The sequence below is a fragment of the Cherax quadricarinatus genome, chromosome 9, assembly GCF_038502225.1.
Source record: "Cherax quadricarinatus isolate ZL_2023a chromosome 9, ASM3850222v1, whole genome shotgun sequence".
In the NCBI taxonomy this organism is placed as follows: Eukaryota; Metazoa; Arthropoda; class Malacostraca; order Decapoda; family Parastacidae; genus Cherax; species Cherax quadricarinatus.
This window is the reverse complement of record NC_091300.1, coordinates 34,651,444-34,669,889: the sequence shown is the minus strand read 5'-3', so window position 1 is coordinate 34,669,889 and position 18,446 is coordinate 34,651,444. Positions and strand designations below refer to the sequence as shown.

The 18,446-nt window shown below is 40.1% G+C and overlaps 1 protein-coding gene across 1 annotated transcript in view; it reads left to right on the top strand.

Annotated features, from left to right (window-relative positions):
- The first annotated feature begins 6,616 nt into the window (after positions 1-6,616).
- Positions 6,617-18,446, top strand: part of park (E3 ubiquitin-protein ligase parkin) — an 82,151-nt gene continuing 70,321 nt past the window's right edge. Inside the window, exon 1 of the mRNA XM_053772764.2 lies at positions 6,617-6,815. Coding sequence (XP_053628739.1) covers positions 6,684-6,815 — 132 coding nt within the window. The 5' untranslated portion in view covers positions 6,617-6,683. The remainder of the gene's footprint in view (positions 6,816-18,446) is intronic.

Genomic DNA, 18,446 nt, shown 5'->3' with positions numbered 1-18,446 from the left:
GGTTAAGAGTGGAATGCAGTCTCCTCTACTATGATCGAGCCTCAACGTGCCCTCCTCGTCAGCGCTATCCTGTCTCTACACTGATGTACATAACCACGAGTATAGAGATACGATACTGTGTACTGCCCTAGTACTAGGGGCATATCTAGTGACGGACGCTGTGAAATTGTAGAGGTGCTTGGCACAAGAGAGACCGATTAATGTTTATATTAAATTGTATTGATATGAGTAATCAGTAATAATGTGAAAGACATTAATGCAACTCCTAGTGCGACCCTCTGTCGTGTTGGGGGGGGGGTGTTGCAACCCCTGAATGGGTTACAATGATTATTATGTATATATGTAATGTATATTACCTTTTCATTTAATTTTATATTGCTTATATTTGCGATAATAGCTAAATCGCAAATGTATTGCCTTATATTGTTATTTGACATAGCTTATGTTGTTAGGATGTATATAAAATGTGCTCAGTTAGTCTTGATTGTCAGACTACTGTAATTATCGCTTGTCGCTCGTTATACTGCCGGCTTCTGAGCTGCAGTTGTCCACGTAGCTATCACGTGATCGAGGGGGGGGGGTGTCCTCACCTCTCGTGAAGTAGTCAGTCTGCTCTAGACTCGCTTGCTGGTTGGACAGATTGTCTGTCTCATTATTCTTGTTAGTTCTGTAGAACTCTGTTCACAGAACATTGTATAGACTTAGTGATTTTCGACGTTGTACTGAGGTTGTGTGTCACTTAGACACTCTGAACATCTCAGGTCCCGAGCTATAGCTTCTGACCTAATTTTGTACTGGTTCCTGTGTATTGTCACAGTCACAGTTTTCCTATGCTGAACGTAGATTCAGTATTATGGGAGTTTTGTAACTTTTGTGGAGGATCTGCAGATGGTCCCTACTTAGTGTCGTTATATTATCTCCTTGTTCCTGATTCTGTGTTGCAGTCGCTTGATATTGTATTGCTATTGGGCTTAGCATTCTTTGTTGTTCAAGCAGACTGTTCGGGTTGCCAGTCGGTCAAGAAGTTAGTTTATTTGAGGACTTTGTCAGTCACTTGTTTAAGTCTTATTCGAGTCTTGAGACATAGCTAACTACTTAAGAGCACTTACACGCATACACACTCTTGTACATATTTGTAATATCTTATTAAATGTTAATGTACCTGACGGTACTTAAGAATTATAAATGTGATATGTGCTTTCAGCACAATAATATTGAACTCGAGAGATTGATTTTATTTTGATTGCTGCAATTAATTTAATTTGATAATATACCTCTAGACAACTTACTACTTAATAAATTTATTAAATTTTAATTTCTCTAGTTAGTAGCCTACCAGTTATAATCCTAAAGCACTATTGAACCATACTGAATTTTAATGGATAATTGGACAAGGATACTGACTACTTGTTACGAAAACCCAGTAACAGGCTGGATGCTAGAAGGGCAGTCCTTTCTAGTATTCACTGGAGATCTCTAAGCTTTTAGAATCGCATTTTTTGTAACATTGTTTTACATGATGGTAGGATTGCTTGTGTCTTTTTTCTGTCTCGTAAACATGCAAGATTTCAGGTACGTCTTGCTACTTCTACTTACACTTAGGTCACACTACACATACATGTACAAGCATATATATACACACCCCTCTGGGTTTTCTTCTATTTTCTTTCTAGTTCTTGTTCTTGTTTATTTCCTCTTATCTCCTTGGGGAAGTGGAACAGAATTCTTCCTCCGTAAGCTATGCGTGTTGTAAGAGGCGACTAAAATGCCAAGAGCAAGGGGCTAGTAACCCCTTTTCCTGTATATATTACTAAATGTAAAAGGAGAAACTTTCGTTTTTCCTTTTGGGCCACCCTGCCTCGGCGGGATACGGCTGGTGTGTTGAAAGAAAGAAAGAAAGATATATATATACATACACACACAGAATCACTTGACATGTTCCTAGAAGTGCTGCACCCTGTGGAAGTCTTTAAGACATGGTGTCATGCACAGTGGTGTTTTACACTCCTTACACATAAAATGAGTGTCTCTGCATTGTTGTGGGCATTTTTTTTGCATGTGCACAAACAAAACACCTCTTCTGAGTCTTTTTCTTGGAAGCAGTAGCAGGCAGTTTGTTAGGAAGTGATCACCAGGGCTCAGATGAGAAGGTAATTGTTGATAATTTGGTGGGCGGTTTTCTATTGCAGGTGTTGTTACTTGGTACTTGAATATTATTTGTCTGATGACAGACAAACAAAATTCACCATATGGTGGTTTGTTTCTGGTCCTCATCTTATACATATTAGAGTGGACCCTCAGTTAACGACATCATCGGATAACTTAAAAATAGGATAATGACATGTTTATGCGTCAAAATATTGGCTGTTAATGACAAAGAACTCGGTTAAAGTCCTTCGTCCCGAACGTGTCTGCGTGGCCTAAGTTGTCCAGCCACTCCATGTATGGCCAGTGTGCCATTGTTTGCAAGTCAGTGAGGACGATTCCTTGTGTACATGCAATACATTTTGTATTATTCCATTGTTTTTAGTGCTTGTAACTGCTAAATAAGCCACCATGGGTCCAAAGAAAGCTTCTAGTGCCAGCCCTGTGGTAAAGAGGGTGAGAAATACTATTGAATTCCAGAAAGAGATCATCGCAAAATACGAAAGTGGAGTGTGTGTCTCAGAGCTGGCCAGGTTGTATAACAAACCCCATACAACCATCGCTACTATCTTGGCCAACAAAAAGGCAATAAAGGAAGCTGTTGTTGACAATGGTGCAAATATGGTTACAAAACAGAGATCGCAAATACGTACTACTACTATAAGATGTGGAGAGACTGTTGTTGGTGTGGATCAATGAGAAACAATTAACCCCAGAGGGTTAACCACCCAGGATAACCCAATTAAGCCAGTGCATCATTGGGGTCCTTAATCTTGTCCCCCAGGATGCGACCCACACCAGTTGACTAACACCCAGGTGAACAGAAAAAAATGCCTGGAACTAGCGCTCATATTGGTGAATTTAAGGCCAGCAAAGGTTGGTTTGAGAGATTTAAGAATTGTAGTGGCATACACAGTGTGATAAGGCATGATGAGGCTGAAAAATTCCAACCCCCAATAAGTGTTCAATTGTGATGAAACAGGCCTGTTCTGGAAGAAAATGCTAAACAGGACCTACATTACTCAGGAGGAAAAGACACTCCGAGGACACAAGCCTATTAAAGACAAGCTAACTCTCATGTTTTGTTGTAATGCTAGTGGGGATTGCAAAGTGATGCCTTTACTTGTGTATCACTCTGAAAATCCCAGTGTGTTCAAGAAAGTGTCTCATCACTCATCAGTACTCTTCAATAAAGGTAAGTGTCATTTTAGTATTTATTTATGTATTTTTTCTGCATGTCTCATTGTTTTCTTTGTAGGGATATGTATATTTCATGTAAAAAAATTTTGTTTAATACTTTTGGGTGTCTGGAAAGGATTAATTGAATTTCCATTATTTCTTATGTGGAAAATTAATTCAGATAACGACAGAATCTGTTAAAGACAAGCTCTCTGGAACGGATTAATGTTGTTAACTGAAGGTCCACTGTATAAGCATTGAGCATGGAAATGTCCAGAAGATGGAAAATGAGTTTTATGTACCACTAATAACTCTTTCAAACACAATTAGCAAACCCAATCTGCATGTCACATTTGTCCACTGAATGCATATTGAGGGTGTAGTCCATCACAGCTGCAGGTTTTAGAATGGTTTCATTGGTCTCTCTATTCTGCCTGCCAGTGTCTGTCATTTCGTTAGGATGAACTATGATATGGCCTTGGATGCACTGGAAGAATGCTGATGTAATATACACAGACTTTGCAAAAACATTTGACAAGTGTGATCATGGCGTAATAGCGCACAAAATACGTGCTAAAGGAATAACTGGCAAAGTGGGGAGATGGATCTTCAACTTCCTAACCAGTCAACACAGAGTAGTGGTCATCAGAGTTAAATCGGAGGCTGCCATAGTGAAGAGCTCTGTTCCATAAGGTACAGTACTCACCCCCATTCTGTTCCTCATCCTCATATCAGATATAGACAGATGTAATCCACAGCACCGTATCATCCTTTGCAGACGATACTAGGATCTGCATGAGGCTGTCATCTATTGAGGACACGGTTAACCTCCAAGAAGATATAAATCAAGTTTTCCAATGGGCATCGGAAAACAATATGATATTCAATGAGGACAAATTCCAACTGCTCCATTATGGAAAACTCTGGCCATACAATAGAGTGGAAAAATAATGTAAGGGACCTGGGAGTAGTAATGTCTGAGGATCTCACTTTCAAGGATCACAACAGTGCCACGATCACAAGTGCAAAGAAAATGATAGGATGGATAATGAGAACGTTCAAAACGAGCCAATGATGATCGTTTTCAAATCACTTGTTCTCTCTAGGCTAGAATACTCTGTACATTAACATCTCCATTCAAAGCAGGTGAAATTGCAGATTTAGAGAGTGTACAGAGAATCTTTACTGCATGTATAAGTTCTATCAAGTACCTGAACTACTGGGAACGCTTGGAAGCACTTGACTTGTACTCGTTGGAACGCAGGAAAATCCTAGAATGAATGGTCCTGAATCTGCACACAGAAATCACTCTCTACGAAAGCAAAAGACTGGGCGAGTGAGGCAAAATACCCCCAATTAAAAGTAGGGGCACCATTGGTACACCGAGAAAAAACACCATAAGTGTCCGGGGCCCAAGACTGTTCAACAGCCTCCTACCAAGCATAAGGGGAATTACCAATAGGCCCCTGGCTGCCTTCAAGAGGGAGCTGGACAGATACCTAAAGTCAGTGCCGGATCAGCTGGGCTGTGGTTTGTACGTTGGACTATGTGCGGCCAGCAGTAACAGCCTGGTTGATCAGGCCCTGATCCACTGGGAGGCCTGGTCGTGGACTGGGTCATGGGGGGCATTGATCCCCAGAATAACCTCCAGGTAGACCTCCAGGTAAACTGATGACAAAAGTGTGACATATTGTTTGTCATGCCACCGAAATGCCACGATGTTTTTGGCAGCAAACGCCTGCACCTGACCTTTATGAGTGCCAGCATCGAACCTATGCATATGCTTAAGATTTGCACGCACTCTACCGCACACATCTGTCATGTTCACTCACAAAAAATCACTGAGTAAGGGGCTTGTGTACCAGTTATCAGTATATAATATATGCCCCTTACCAAGATATGGTTCCATCACTGTTCTAACCACATCACCAGAGATACCCATTAACATCCTGGTATCTTGCAATGTATTACTTCCAGTGTACACAGTAATATCCAATACAAGACCACTGTAGCAATCACAAAGCACAAACAACTTTATACCAAAGTGTTTCCTCTTGCTTGGTATATACTGCTTGAACGACAGTCTACCTTTGAACAGAATCAAAGACTCATCAATAACAAGCTTCCTGAAGGGATAAAAATACATATTGAATTTCTGTTTCAGATACACAAACACATTCCTAATCTTATATAACCTGTCGTTTCTGTCAGGCCTGGTTTTGTCTGAGAAGTGTAACATACGTAGTAGTAGCACAAATCGATTCACTCATATTATATCACTGAAACCTGGGGTTGCAGTCAGGCGTTCTGTTGACCAGTATGATTTGACACTGTGCTTATAGTACACATGTGGCATAAGCATTATTGTGGCAAAGAAAAGATACATCTCAGCCACAGTTGTCTCCTTCCACTGGTGTAGGGGTAATTTTGGTGAAAGTATTGTGTTTGCCATGGTGTAATCGAAGTATCTGTTGCTTTCCCTGACAATAATTTCCATCAGGGGTTCGTCAAAGAATAACTCGAAACATTCTAGTTCAGTGGCATTGTTCCCAAGTGTACAAGATGGTCGTATTCCACTTTGACTTTCATCAAACTGATGGGGATTGGAAACAAAATTGTCAGCTTCCTGCCAATCCCAGGTGCGGTCTGCTGGTGGGTACTGGATATTGACAGGTGGTTGTGGAGGTTGGTGTGGTGGGTGGGTGGGGGATGGTGGCCTTTGTTGTAGTTCAGCTGAGTCAGCGGCGTGGGTACAACTGAACGTGAACAAGACGGCCCAGCACCAGAGGTTGAAGGTTGAGGGTCATCTAGGTTTTTCTAGCCATTACCGGTATTATGGTCATTAGTTTCGGTCACAACTCATCAAAACTTTGAAAGTCATCAAAACTGACACTTCCATCTGTATTAAAACTGTTACTGAGGAACAAAAGTGTCCCAATCCGCTGAGGAGTGAGGTGTTTCTTACTGCGAGGCATGGTGACCAAGGTGTATTAAAATGGCGTTCCCACAATGCACCACTGGGTCTCCGATTTGTTTCCTACTGTGCACACTGACCACACAGCCCCATTCTCTCACAACTAGGCCTACCAGCCTTTTCCCGCTTGATTTGAAGGCACTAGAATTTATGCGTACTAGTATTTCAATAACCCTGGCATGTAAGATGTACTAGTAGGTCGAAAACCCCGATAGAGTTGTGTCATGCCTTGCTGTTTCTTAATTTATAATTTTATTTTTCTTAAAATCATTTTGCAATTATATGCATATACTAATCTACTAATTATAAAAATATTCTAATTAAAAGTTTTTTTATTTCAGCATGAGAATAATGGTTAATTCCAATCACATGCTACTGTTGTAGTATGCTTCGATTCTTCATTGAATTACTTGCTGGTCTATGGCGCATCATTCTGGTTATGATTGGGCTTGGTACACCACAAACAGCAATCTCGGACAAGTTAGAAATCTTTGTCAGGACCAATACTGGGGAAAAGGTGAGCTACAACATTAAAACTTGTTATTAATTACATTTGATTCCAATATGTCCACTGCCATTATGTAGTTGCAACATTTTGTTTGAAAAAGTATGCATGGGGCTCTAACTCTTGGCAGTGTGCACACATGCAAGCCAGTGTGCACACTGACCTGTGATTTTTGGGACTCAACTGCCATGGGTCCCACCCATTATGTGATTTGATTGCAGTCATGTTATTACTGTTTTATGAGTCATTTTGTTTGAAGTTTCTAGTTTTAGTTCTATTAAAGAGCTGTACAGTGGACCCTCAGTTAACGATGCTATCGGATAGCGATAAAATTGGATACCGATGCTTTTTTGTGTCAAAATATTGGCTCGGATAACAATGAAAAATTCAGTTAAGGACATTTGTTCTGACATGTCCCCGCAGCCTGAGCCCATGTACAGGGTAGTGTGCCATTGTTTACAAGCCAGGGAGGACAATTCCACGCGTACATGCGATATATTTTGTATTATTCCATTTGTTTTAAGTGCTTGTAACTGCTAAATAAGCCACCATGGGCCCAAAGAAAGTTTCTAGTGCCAGCCCTGTGATAAAGAAGGAAAGAAACACAATAAAATTCAAGAAAAAACTCGTAGCAAAGTACCAAAGTGGAGGAGGAAGAGAGAGGGGAGAATGTGCCTTCTGCAGTGATTCTACAATATGTACGATACTAAAGCAGCAGGTATCGATAAAGGCTTTAGTGCCAGCCAGCAACAAAGTGTAGAATTAACAGCGTAGCAAATAAGATAAGTAAGTAAGCGATAGAAAAACGACATGAAAGTAACTGTCCAATGTTGTTGGATGTGTTTCGGGCCAATGAATATAACGCCGCCCTGCTACGTATCTTCCACCACCCTAAACCCCTGCCAGCATCTCCTCCCTAAAACTAACTAATTAAACTTACATCTCCAAGGTAAGTGTAAATATAAAAGTAAGTATAAAAGTAAATATAAGTGTAAATATAAAAGGACCCCAATGGAAATAAGTCACTTTGACTCTTTTGGGTTATCCTAGGTACTTCACACACATGCTGCTATGTATGATAATCTATGTACGTAACTGTATTTGTGTATACCTGAATAAACTTACTTACTTATTTATAAATTAAAATGAATATTTCTTATTTATAAATTAAAATATAAATATTTCTTATTTATAAATTACATACATATATTGTTTGTGGATAGTGGTGGTGGCAGAAGCCTTCTCCACCACTAATATGTACGGTTTCTCTCAGTGGCCATTATAAAATCAACAACAACACTTGCAGTACTTTCTCCTCACATACATTATGACATATTTTATTCATTCTAGAGTTTATATCATATTTCCATGTTATTAATATTGTTTATTATTTTTATTTATTTTTATTTATTATCACACCGGCCGATTCCCACCAAGGCAGGGTGGCCCGAAAAAGAAAAACTTTCACCATCATTCACTCCATCACTGTCTTGCCAGAAGGGTGCTTTACACTACAGTTTTTAAACTGCAACATTAACACCCCTCCTTCAGAGTGCAGGCACTGTACTTCCCATCTCCAGGACTCAAGTCCGGCCTGCCGGTTTCCCTGAATCCCTTCATAAATGTTACTTTGCTCACACTCCAACAGCACGTCAAGTATTAAAAACCATTTGTCTCCATTCACTCCTATCAAACACGCTCACGCATGCCTGCTGGAAGTCCAAGCCCCTCGCACACAAAACCTCCTTTACCCCCTCCCTCCAACCCTTCCTAGGCCGACCCCTACCCCGCCTTCCTTCCACTACAGACTGATACACTCTTGAAGTCATTCTGTTTCGCTCCATTCTCTCTACATGTCCGAACCACCTCAACAACCCTTCCTCAGCCCTCTGGACAACAGTTTTGGTAATCCCGCACCTCCTCCTAACTTCCAAACTACGAATTCTCTGCATTATATTCACACCACACATTGCCCTCACCACACATTGTCATTAGATAAATTGTGATAGATAAATAAGCCGTAGAGATATTAGCGTCGTATTGAAGCATAATAAACTTGCCTTCCTCTCGCCTCCTACATGTCTGCTACACCCCCTGCATGTCTGCTACACCCCCTGCATGTCTGCTACACCCCCTGCATGTCTGCTACACCCCCCTGCATGTCTGCTACACCCCTCTGCATGTCTGCTACACCCCCCTGCATGTCTGCTGCACCCCCCTGCATGTCTGCTACACCCCCTGCATGTCTGCTACACCCCCCTGCATGTCTGCTATACCCCCCTGCATGTCTGCTACACCCCCCTGCATGTCTGCTACACCCCCCTGCATGTCTGCTATACCCCCCTGCATGTCTGCTATACCCCCCTGCATGTCTGCTACACCACCTGCATGTCTGCTACACCCCCTGCATGTCTGCTACACTCCTTGCATGCCTGCTGCACTCCCTGCATGTCTGCTACACTTCATCAAACTAACTATTAAACTAACATCTTCTCCAAGGTAAGTGCAAATATTTCTTATTTATAAATTACAGTGGAACCTCTACTTGCTAGTTTAATCCATGCTATGACCTTGCTCGCAACGGGATTTGCTCATTTGCAGAGACAGTTTTTCTCATTTAAATTAATTGAAATACAATTAATCCATTCCAGTGGAATTCTGTATTTCAGTAATTTCGCTAATATCAACTTTACGGCTTATTTATCTATCTCACTTGATCTGATATGACATAATAAACAATATAAATAATATAGAAACCTGATATATACTCTAAAATGAATAAAATATGTAATTCGTGTAGTGGTATGGGCGGTGTCGGCGGTGGACGAGAGAGTGCCTGGAGACCGGACAAAATACTTCTTGAATAATTTCGCTAATATCATCTGTATGGCTTATTTATCTATCACAGTTCATCTGATATGACATAACAAACAATATAAATAACATAGAAACCTGATATATACTCTAGAATGAATAAAATATGTCATTATGTGTGGCGGCAGCAGAGGAGGCCAAAGAGAGTTTGTCTGGAGACAGGGCAAAATGCACCTTGAATATTTCGCTATCATCAAATCTACTATTTATTTATCTATCACAATTCATCTAATATGAAATAATAAACAATATAAATAACATAGAAACCTGATATATACTACTCTAGAATGAATAAAATATGTCATTATGTAACAGGTGGAGGCAGCCACAACCACTCCATCTTTGATGTGGTAAACACTGCCATCTAATGACGGGCTTTTGAAGCTGTCTGTTATTATAATTATTATTATGTAGTACATTATTATATATGTATTATTATTATGCATATTATATTATTATTATTCTGTAAATTCTGTAGACGGGGAGATGGAGGTATTGGGTAGATGGCGAGAATACTTTGAGGAACTTTTAAATGTCAATGAAGAAAGTGAGGCGGTAATTTCATGCACTGTCCAGGGAGGTATTACCATCTTTTAGGAGTGAAGAAGAGCAGGATGTAAGTGTGGGGGAGGTGCGTGAGGCATTACATAGAAAGAAAGGGGGTAAAGCAGCTGGAGCTGACAGGATCATGACAGAAATGTTAACCCTTTCAGGGTTTTCGACGTACTAGTGCAGCTTACGCACCAGGGTTATTGATGTACTAATACGCCTAAATTCTAGAGCCTTCAAATCTAGCGAGAGAAAGCTGGTAGGTCTACATATGAAAGAATGGGTCTATGTGGTCAGTGTGCGCAGTATAAAAAAATCCTGCAGCACAGTGTGTAATGAGAAAAAATAAAAAGTGACCATATTTTTGGATTAAAACAGTGACTTTGCACTGTATTCTCGTATGGTATTTATGGTTGTATTCTAGTTTTCCTGCTTTCATTTTATAGAATGGAAGACATATTACAGAAATTGAGATGATTTTGAGCTCAAAGTAGCAGAAATGTTCGATTTTTACCAAAGTTCAAAAGTAAACAAATCATGCCAAGCATCCAATACACATCAACTGGTGAGTCTAATATTCTTTCACAAGTCCGCTGATATTATTTATACCATTTCTACACTAACGCAGAAGTCTGCATAACAGTAAATCTTCTGTTTTTTTGTAAGAAGAAAAATTCAAAGTGGAAAGCAAAAGAAATATAAGAGGGGCCTGGGGACGTGATTAACGAAAAGAGAACTTGTCATTTTAGTGCCAGGAATGTCTGTCTTGTTTATTCTGGACCCTATTTGGAAATTGGCATCTTTTGAAATTTGTGTGAAATTGGCAAAATTGCCAATTTCTAACCGCCTTATTGGATAGTTGAAATTGGTAAATGGGTGGTTTCTTGTACTCATTCGATAGAACAAATGGAGTTCTAGTGAAATAAATATGATTTTTGTCGACTAGTACATTGGAATTGGCTGAAAATAGGGCTCAAAGTTGGCGAAATCGCCGATGTTTATGCATCGACAAGACTACTAACTTCATGAGAACATAATTCCATACATTTTCCATCAAATTTCTTACTTTTGGTGTCATTATGATCGGGAAAAGTTTTTATCATTTCATAAGAAAATAATTTTTTTTTTCCGAAAAATTTTTGACCCTGAGAACAAGTTTAGGAGAGGGCCTCTCGACCCTGAAAGGGTCAAAAGGGGATGATATAGTGTTGTAGTGGTTGGTATTTTTGTTTAATAAATGTATGAAAGAGGGGAAGGTACCTAAGGATTGGCAGAGAGCATGTATAGTCCCTTTATATAAAGGGAAAGGGAACAAAAGAGATTGTAAAAATTATAGAGGAATTAGTTTACTGAGTGTATCAGTCTGTAGTGGAAGGAAGGCGGGGTAGGGGTCGGCCTAGGAAAGGTTGGAGGGAGGGGGTAAAGGAGGTTTTGTGTGCGAGGGGCTTGGACTTCCAGCAGGCGTGCGTGAGCGTATTTGATAGGAGTGAATGGAGACGAATGGTTTTTAATACTTGACGTGCTGTTGGAGTGTGAGCAAAGTAACATTTATGAAGGGGTTCAGGGAAACCGGCAGGCCGGACTTGAGTCCTGAAGATGGGAAGTACAGTGCCTGCACTCTGAAGGAGGGGTGTTAATGTTGCAGTTTAAAAACTGTAGTGTAAAGCACCCTTCTGGCAAGACAGTGATGGAGTGAATGATGGTGAAAGTTTTTCTTTTTCGGGCCACCCTGCCTTGGTGGGAATTGGCCAGTGTGATAATAAAAAAAAAAAAAAATCTGTAATGGATCATTGGGCTCTTTTACCCTGCAGTTCATTATACAGCTGATGGTAAACACTGCTTCTAGATTTGTCAGGGTCCTCTAGCAGCAGCATGGAACTGCTCACATAACTGCTGCAATGTTAACTGTTTCCTTCAGGTTCTTCGTCATCTCTTTCTTCTGTTATCTGACTCCCTTCTATCTGCATTGAGCTCGGCCAACATTTCCTCTGGATCCCTGTCATCATCATCTTCTAAGAGCTCATTCACATCTTCTTCCTTCATATCTTCAAAACCATCACCTGGTAATCTCCTTGCCAGCTGATCAATTTCCTGAGCTTGACTCAAGTAAGGAAAAACCAGTGAAAGAATTAACTACAGAAAGCCATAACTTTGCCCAGCCTGCATTCAGAGTTGATTGGGGGACATCATTCTATGCACTTCTAGCAAAGCTGATAGCATCTGCAATGTTAAATTTATTCCAGAAGATTGGTACTGTGTAGTTACACTTGAATGACTTAATAACTCCCCAATCCAGTGGTTGCATTAGAGATGATGTATTTGGAGGTAAAAATACAACTTTTACACATGGGGTCACATCCAGCAAAGCTTCTGGATGAGTACAGGAATTATCAAGAATGAAGAAAGCCTTGAAGTCAAGGTTCTTGCTGTGCAGGTAAAACTTGACCTCAGGAATAAAGTGATGCTTTAACCAGTCAATAAATATTTCTTCTGTCATCCATGCTGACTGGTTTCACCTTCAAATTACTGGTAAGGTGTTTTTATCTACACCTTTCAAAGCATGATGATTCTTAGAGTGGTAAATAACCATGGGCTTACACTTGAAATTACCTATGCATTACCGCAAAGGAGCAAGGTGAAATGATCCTTTGCTGCCTTGAAGCCTGGTGCACTTTTCTCTTGCTGACTGATGTAAGTTCTTGTTGGCATTTTCTTCCAAAAAGCACTTGTCTCATCAGCATTAAACATTTGATGTGGCTCATAGCCACCCTCAGAAATAATTTCCTGAAATTCGGCAGGGAAATTACTTGCTAGTGTATGATCAGCCGAAGCACTTTCACCAGAAAACTTAATATTATGTAACTTATTATGCAACTTAAAGGTGTGGAACCAGCCTGTACTAAACACTTTTTCAGGCCTTCCTTCCTTATCACACACTACTTTAAACAACTGTAAGGCCTTTTCCCTAATTAAGATGAAATTAAGTGGTACACCTTTCTTTGTTTTGTGTTCAATTCACTCAAGTAATAAGTTTTTTGTTTTATTTATTTGTTGTGATCTATGTGTCATTCTTTTTATGAGATGACATCCTGGGTTAGTCATTACACAAGCTCGTATATTTACCTCATTCTTTTTAATTGTATGTACTGATGCTTCATTAACCCTTTCAGGGTTTCCGACGTACTAGTACGGCTTACGTACCAGGGTTATTGACGTACTAGTATGCCTAAATTCTAGCGCCTTTAAATCTAGCAAGAGAAAGCTGGTAGGCCTGCATATGAAAGAATGGGTCTGTGGTCAGTGTGCACAGTATAAAAAAAATCCTGCAGCACACAGTGCGTAATGAGAAAAAAAACTTAGACTGTGTTTTTGGTTTAAAACAGCGACTTTGCAGTGTATTTTCGTATGGTATTTATGGTTGTATTCTAGTTTTCCTGGTCTCATTTTATAGAATGGAAGACATATTACAAAAATTGAGATGATTTTGATTGGTTTCACAATGAAAAGTACTTTGAAATTGAGCTCAAAGTAGCCAAATGTTCGATTTTTGCCAAAGTTCCAAAGTAAACAAATCATGCCACTCGTCCAATACACATCAACTGGTGAGTCTAATATTCTTTCAGAAGTGCACTGATATTATTTATACCATTTCTACACTAATGCAGTAGTCTGCATAATAGTAAATCTTCTATTTTTTGTGAGAATAAAAATTCGAAGTGGAAAGCAAATGAAATGTAAGAGGGGCCTGGGGACATGACTGATGAACAGAGGAAATGTTATTTTAGTGCCGGGAATGTCTGTCTTGTTTATTCTGGACCCTATTTGGAAATTGGCATCTTTTGAAATTTGTGTAAAATTGGCAAAATTGCTAATTTCTGACCACTTTATTGGATAGTTGAAATTGGTAAATGGGTGGTTTCTTGTACTCATTCGATAAAAGAAATGGAGTTCTAGCGAAATAGTTATGATTTTTGCTGACTAGTACACTGGAATTGGCTGAAAATAGGGCTCAAAGTTGGCGAAATCACCGATGCGTAAACATCGTCGAGACTGCTAACTTTGCGAGAGCATAATTCCGTAAGTTTTCCATGAATTTTCATACTTTTGGTGTCGTCATGATCGGGAAAAGATTCTCTACCTTTTCATAAGAAAAAGTTTTTTTTTTTTTTTCCGACCCTGAGAGCAAGTGTTGGAGAGGGCCTCTCAACCCTGAAAGGGTTAAGGCTGTAGGTTCTTGCTATATCCACCACATGTGAGCCACTCTTAAGCTTGTCTAATATCTTGATTTTCTTTGTAACTCCAAGACTTAAACTCTTAACCCTTTTCTTGCCACTTTCAGCAGCACTTGTATGCCTATTGGGTGTCATGATTGCTTGGCAGATACAAGATATGGCAATTAAAAGATCAAAACATAATCGCCAAACACAGCTAGTTCCTAGGAGAGCATGGTCTTAGATGCATATGAATGGAAGATTGGAACAAGGGTGGCAGGGGATGGCAGTAGGTCTTCCCCGCTGACACAGTGGTCTAACCCACAGCCAGGAGGCGGCCTGAATTGGGGAAATATCCTGCTGGTGATGCTCCAGATTTTTTCCCCTCCTGCTCACCGAACCGTGTTGAGTTAATTTTATGAAGTGTTGTATAAAATTATGCTGCAATTTTTCATTAGTGTAACAACCAAAATGTGCCAAATAAATCCATGTAATATAACAGTGTACTGTATCTTCAAATCAGTTATCTTTCCATCTAAATTCATTTTAGCTGTAACAATAGTATTCTGAAGAACCTTACCCTTTCATATACATAGCATATACTGTATTCATAAGTGGACTGAGTGGGCAGTTAAACAGCAGATGGAACCTACTCAACACCATTACAATTGGGTAATGATTAGAGAAGAGGTAAACAAGGGCTTAACCCTTTGAGGGTCGACAGGCCCTCTCCGAAACTCGTTCTCAGGGTCGGCCAAATTTCAAAAAAAAAAAAAATTATTTTTTCTTATGAAAAAATAGAGTATTTTTTTCTAAACATTATAGGCTAAACAAAAAAATTTTAACGTCAATACTTACCGAGATATGGAGGTGTGAAATTTGCCAAAATTGAACAACATATGGTAACATCGCCGACTGCCGTCACCCGGTATTTTTCTATTTACTTTTTTATGTACTATTTTCAATTTTTTTTCAATTTTTCTTTTTCTGAGTAACTTTTATGGCCTCTGAGGCCAACATGATCAGTATTTTGTAAGTTATTTCTTTTTCAATACTACACAATAAGGGCGTAAACACTGTTGTCATTATTTTGTTTACAGAAAATATTTACACAAACAAACAATATGAAATGTTGTTTATTACTATTTTTCTATATTTTATATACACATATACAGTCACAGGACATGTTTCTAGAAGTTCTGCAGCCTGTGGAACTCTTTGAAACATGGTGTCATGCACAGTGGAGTTTTGCACTCCTCAAACATAAAACGAGTGTCTCTGCGTTGTCGTGGGCGTTTTTTTGTATGTGAACAGACGTAACACCTCTTCTGAGCCTTTTTCTTCAAAGCAGTAGCAGGCAGTTTTACCAGGAAGTGATCACCATGCTTCAGACGAGCAGGTAGTTGTTGATAATTTGGTGGACGGTCAATTGCAGGTGCATTTCCTTGGTACTTGAATACTATTTGTCTGATGACAGACAAACAGAATTCGCCGTACTGTGGTTTGTTTCTGGTGCTCATCTTATACATATTATAAGCATTGAGCATGGAAATGTCCAGAAGATGGAAAAACAGTTTGATGTACCACTTATAACTCTTGCGAACACAATCAGCAAACCCAATCTGCATGTCACATTTGTCCACTGAACGCATGTTGAAGGTGTAATCAATCACAGCTGCAGGTTTTAGAATGGGTTCATTTCTCTCTCTATGCTGCCTGCCACTGTCTGCCATTTCATTAGGGTGAATTGATGACAACAGTGTGACATCTCGTTTGTCATGCCACCGAAATGCCATGATGTCATTGGCAGCAAACGCCTGCACCTCACCTCTGCGAGTGCCAGCATCAAACCTGGGCATATGTTTTCGATTTGCACGCACTGTGCCACACACATCTGTCATGTTCACTCGCAAAAAATCACTGAGTGAGGGGCTTGTGTACCAGTTATCTGTATATAATATATGCCCCTTACCAAGGTATGGTTCTATCATTGTTCGAACCACATCACCTGAGATGCCCAATAACTTCCTGGTATTTTGCAATGTATAACTTCCAGTGTACACAATAATATCCAATACCAGACCACTGTAACAATCACAAAGCACAAACAACTTTATACCAAAGCGTTTCCTCTTGCTTGGTATGTACTGCTTGAAAGAGAGTCTTCCTTTGAACAGAATCAAAGACTCGTCAATTACAAGCTTCCTGAAGGGATAAAAATGAGTACTGAATTTCTGTTTCAGATACACAAACACATTCCTAATCTTATATAACCTGTCAGTTCTGTCAGGCCTGGTTTTATCTGAGAAGTGAAGCATACGTAACATTAGCACAAATCGATTCACTGGCATTATATCACTGAAACCTGGTGTTGCAATCAGGGGGTCTGTTGACCAGTATGATTTCACTTTGTGCTTATACACATGTGGCATAAGCATTATTGTGGCAAAGAAAAGATACATCTCAGCCACAGTTGCCTCCTTCCATTGGTGTAGACGTGATTTTGGTGAAAGTATTGTGTTTGCCATGGTGTACTCGTAGTATGTGTTGCTTTCCATGACAATACTTTTCATCAGTGGTTCGTCAAAGAATAACTCGAAACATTCCAGTTCAGTGGCATTGTTCCCAAGTGCACAAGATGGCCGTATTCCACTTTGGCTGCCATCAAACTGGTGGGGATTTGGAACAAAATTGACAGCTTCCTGCCAATCCCAGGTGCGGTCTGCTGGTGGGTACTGGACAATGACAGGTGGTTGTGGTTGTGGAGGTTGTGGTTGTGGAGGTTGTGGTTGTGGAGGCTGGTGTGGTGGGGGAGTGGGGGATGGTGGCCTTTGTTCTAGATCAGCTGAGGCAGCGGCGTGGCTGGCAGCGTGGGTGGCAGCATGGCCCACTGCTGGTGCCTCACCGCCGGCACCACTACCACCACGCACATTTTCCATCCCAATTGCAACAGTATCTTCGTCATTTTCACTGTCTGTTCCTGTTGTACAGCCACGGGATGTACTCCGAGATACACTCCTTCCCCTTGGTATAACATATGGCACACTTCCAGAGCGCATATATCGTCGTATATACTGACGCTTCACTGGGGAATATTGCACTTCACTATCACTACTGGAACTAGTTTGAAGAGCTTGTAGTTCATATTCACTATCACTATCATCACCCATGCTCTCATCTGAGTCTGGGATTTGGGAAAATAGAAGTTTCCTCTTGGGTTCTGGAACAACTGAACGTGAACACGAGGGCCCAGCACCAGAGGTGGAAGGCTGAGGGTCGTCTGGGTTTTCTTCACTATTACCGATATTATGGTCATTAGTTTCGGTCAAAACCTCACTAAAACCACGAAACTCATCTTCACTGGCACTTCCATCACTATTAGAACTGTCACTGGGGAACAAAAGTGTCCCAATTCGCCGAGGAGTGAGGAGCTTCTTACCGCGAGGCATGGTGGACATTGTTTACTAAGAGGGCATTCCCACAATGCACCACTGGGTCCCAGATTTTTTTTCTACCGCGCACACTGACCACGCAGACCCATTCTCTCACACCTAGGCCTATCAGCCTTTTCGCGCGAGATTTGAGGCCGCTAGAATTTATGCGTACTAGTACGTCAAAAACCCCTACGCGTAAGACGTACTAGTACGACGAAAACCCTCAAAGGGTTAATTGAGTTTCGTTATCAAGTTTAAGAGAGGTGAGTAATGTATGGTATTCTGCTAGGTAGGCCTGATTAATAAGAAATATTCTATCTGGGTCTCCCTGGTTCCACAATAAAACTATTTGTATATCATAATTTTATGCTGATTTACTCGATGCAGTGTTTTATTTACATTTATATGATATACAATTGCCATAATTGATCAATACAGTTCACAAAATGTATTGATAATTTTTATGTGGATTTAAGTGTTTATGGCCTGATTGAGCTTGTAGTTGCCATGGGCTTGAAATGTGTCTACTGCATACAATGAGGAAAATATTGAACTTTTTACTAATTATTTTTTAA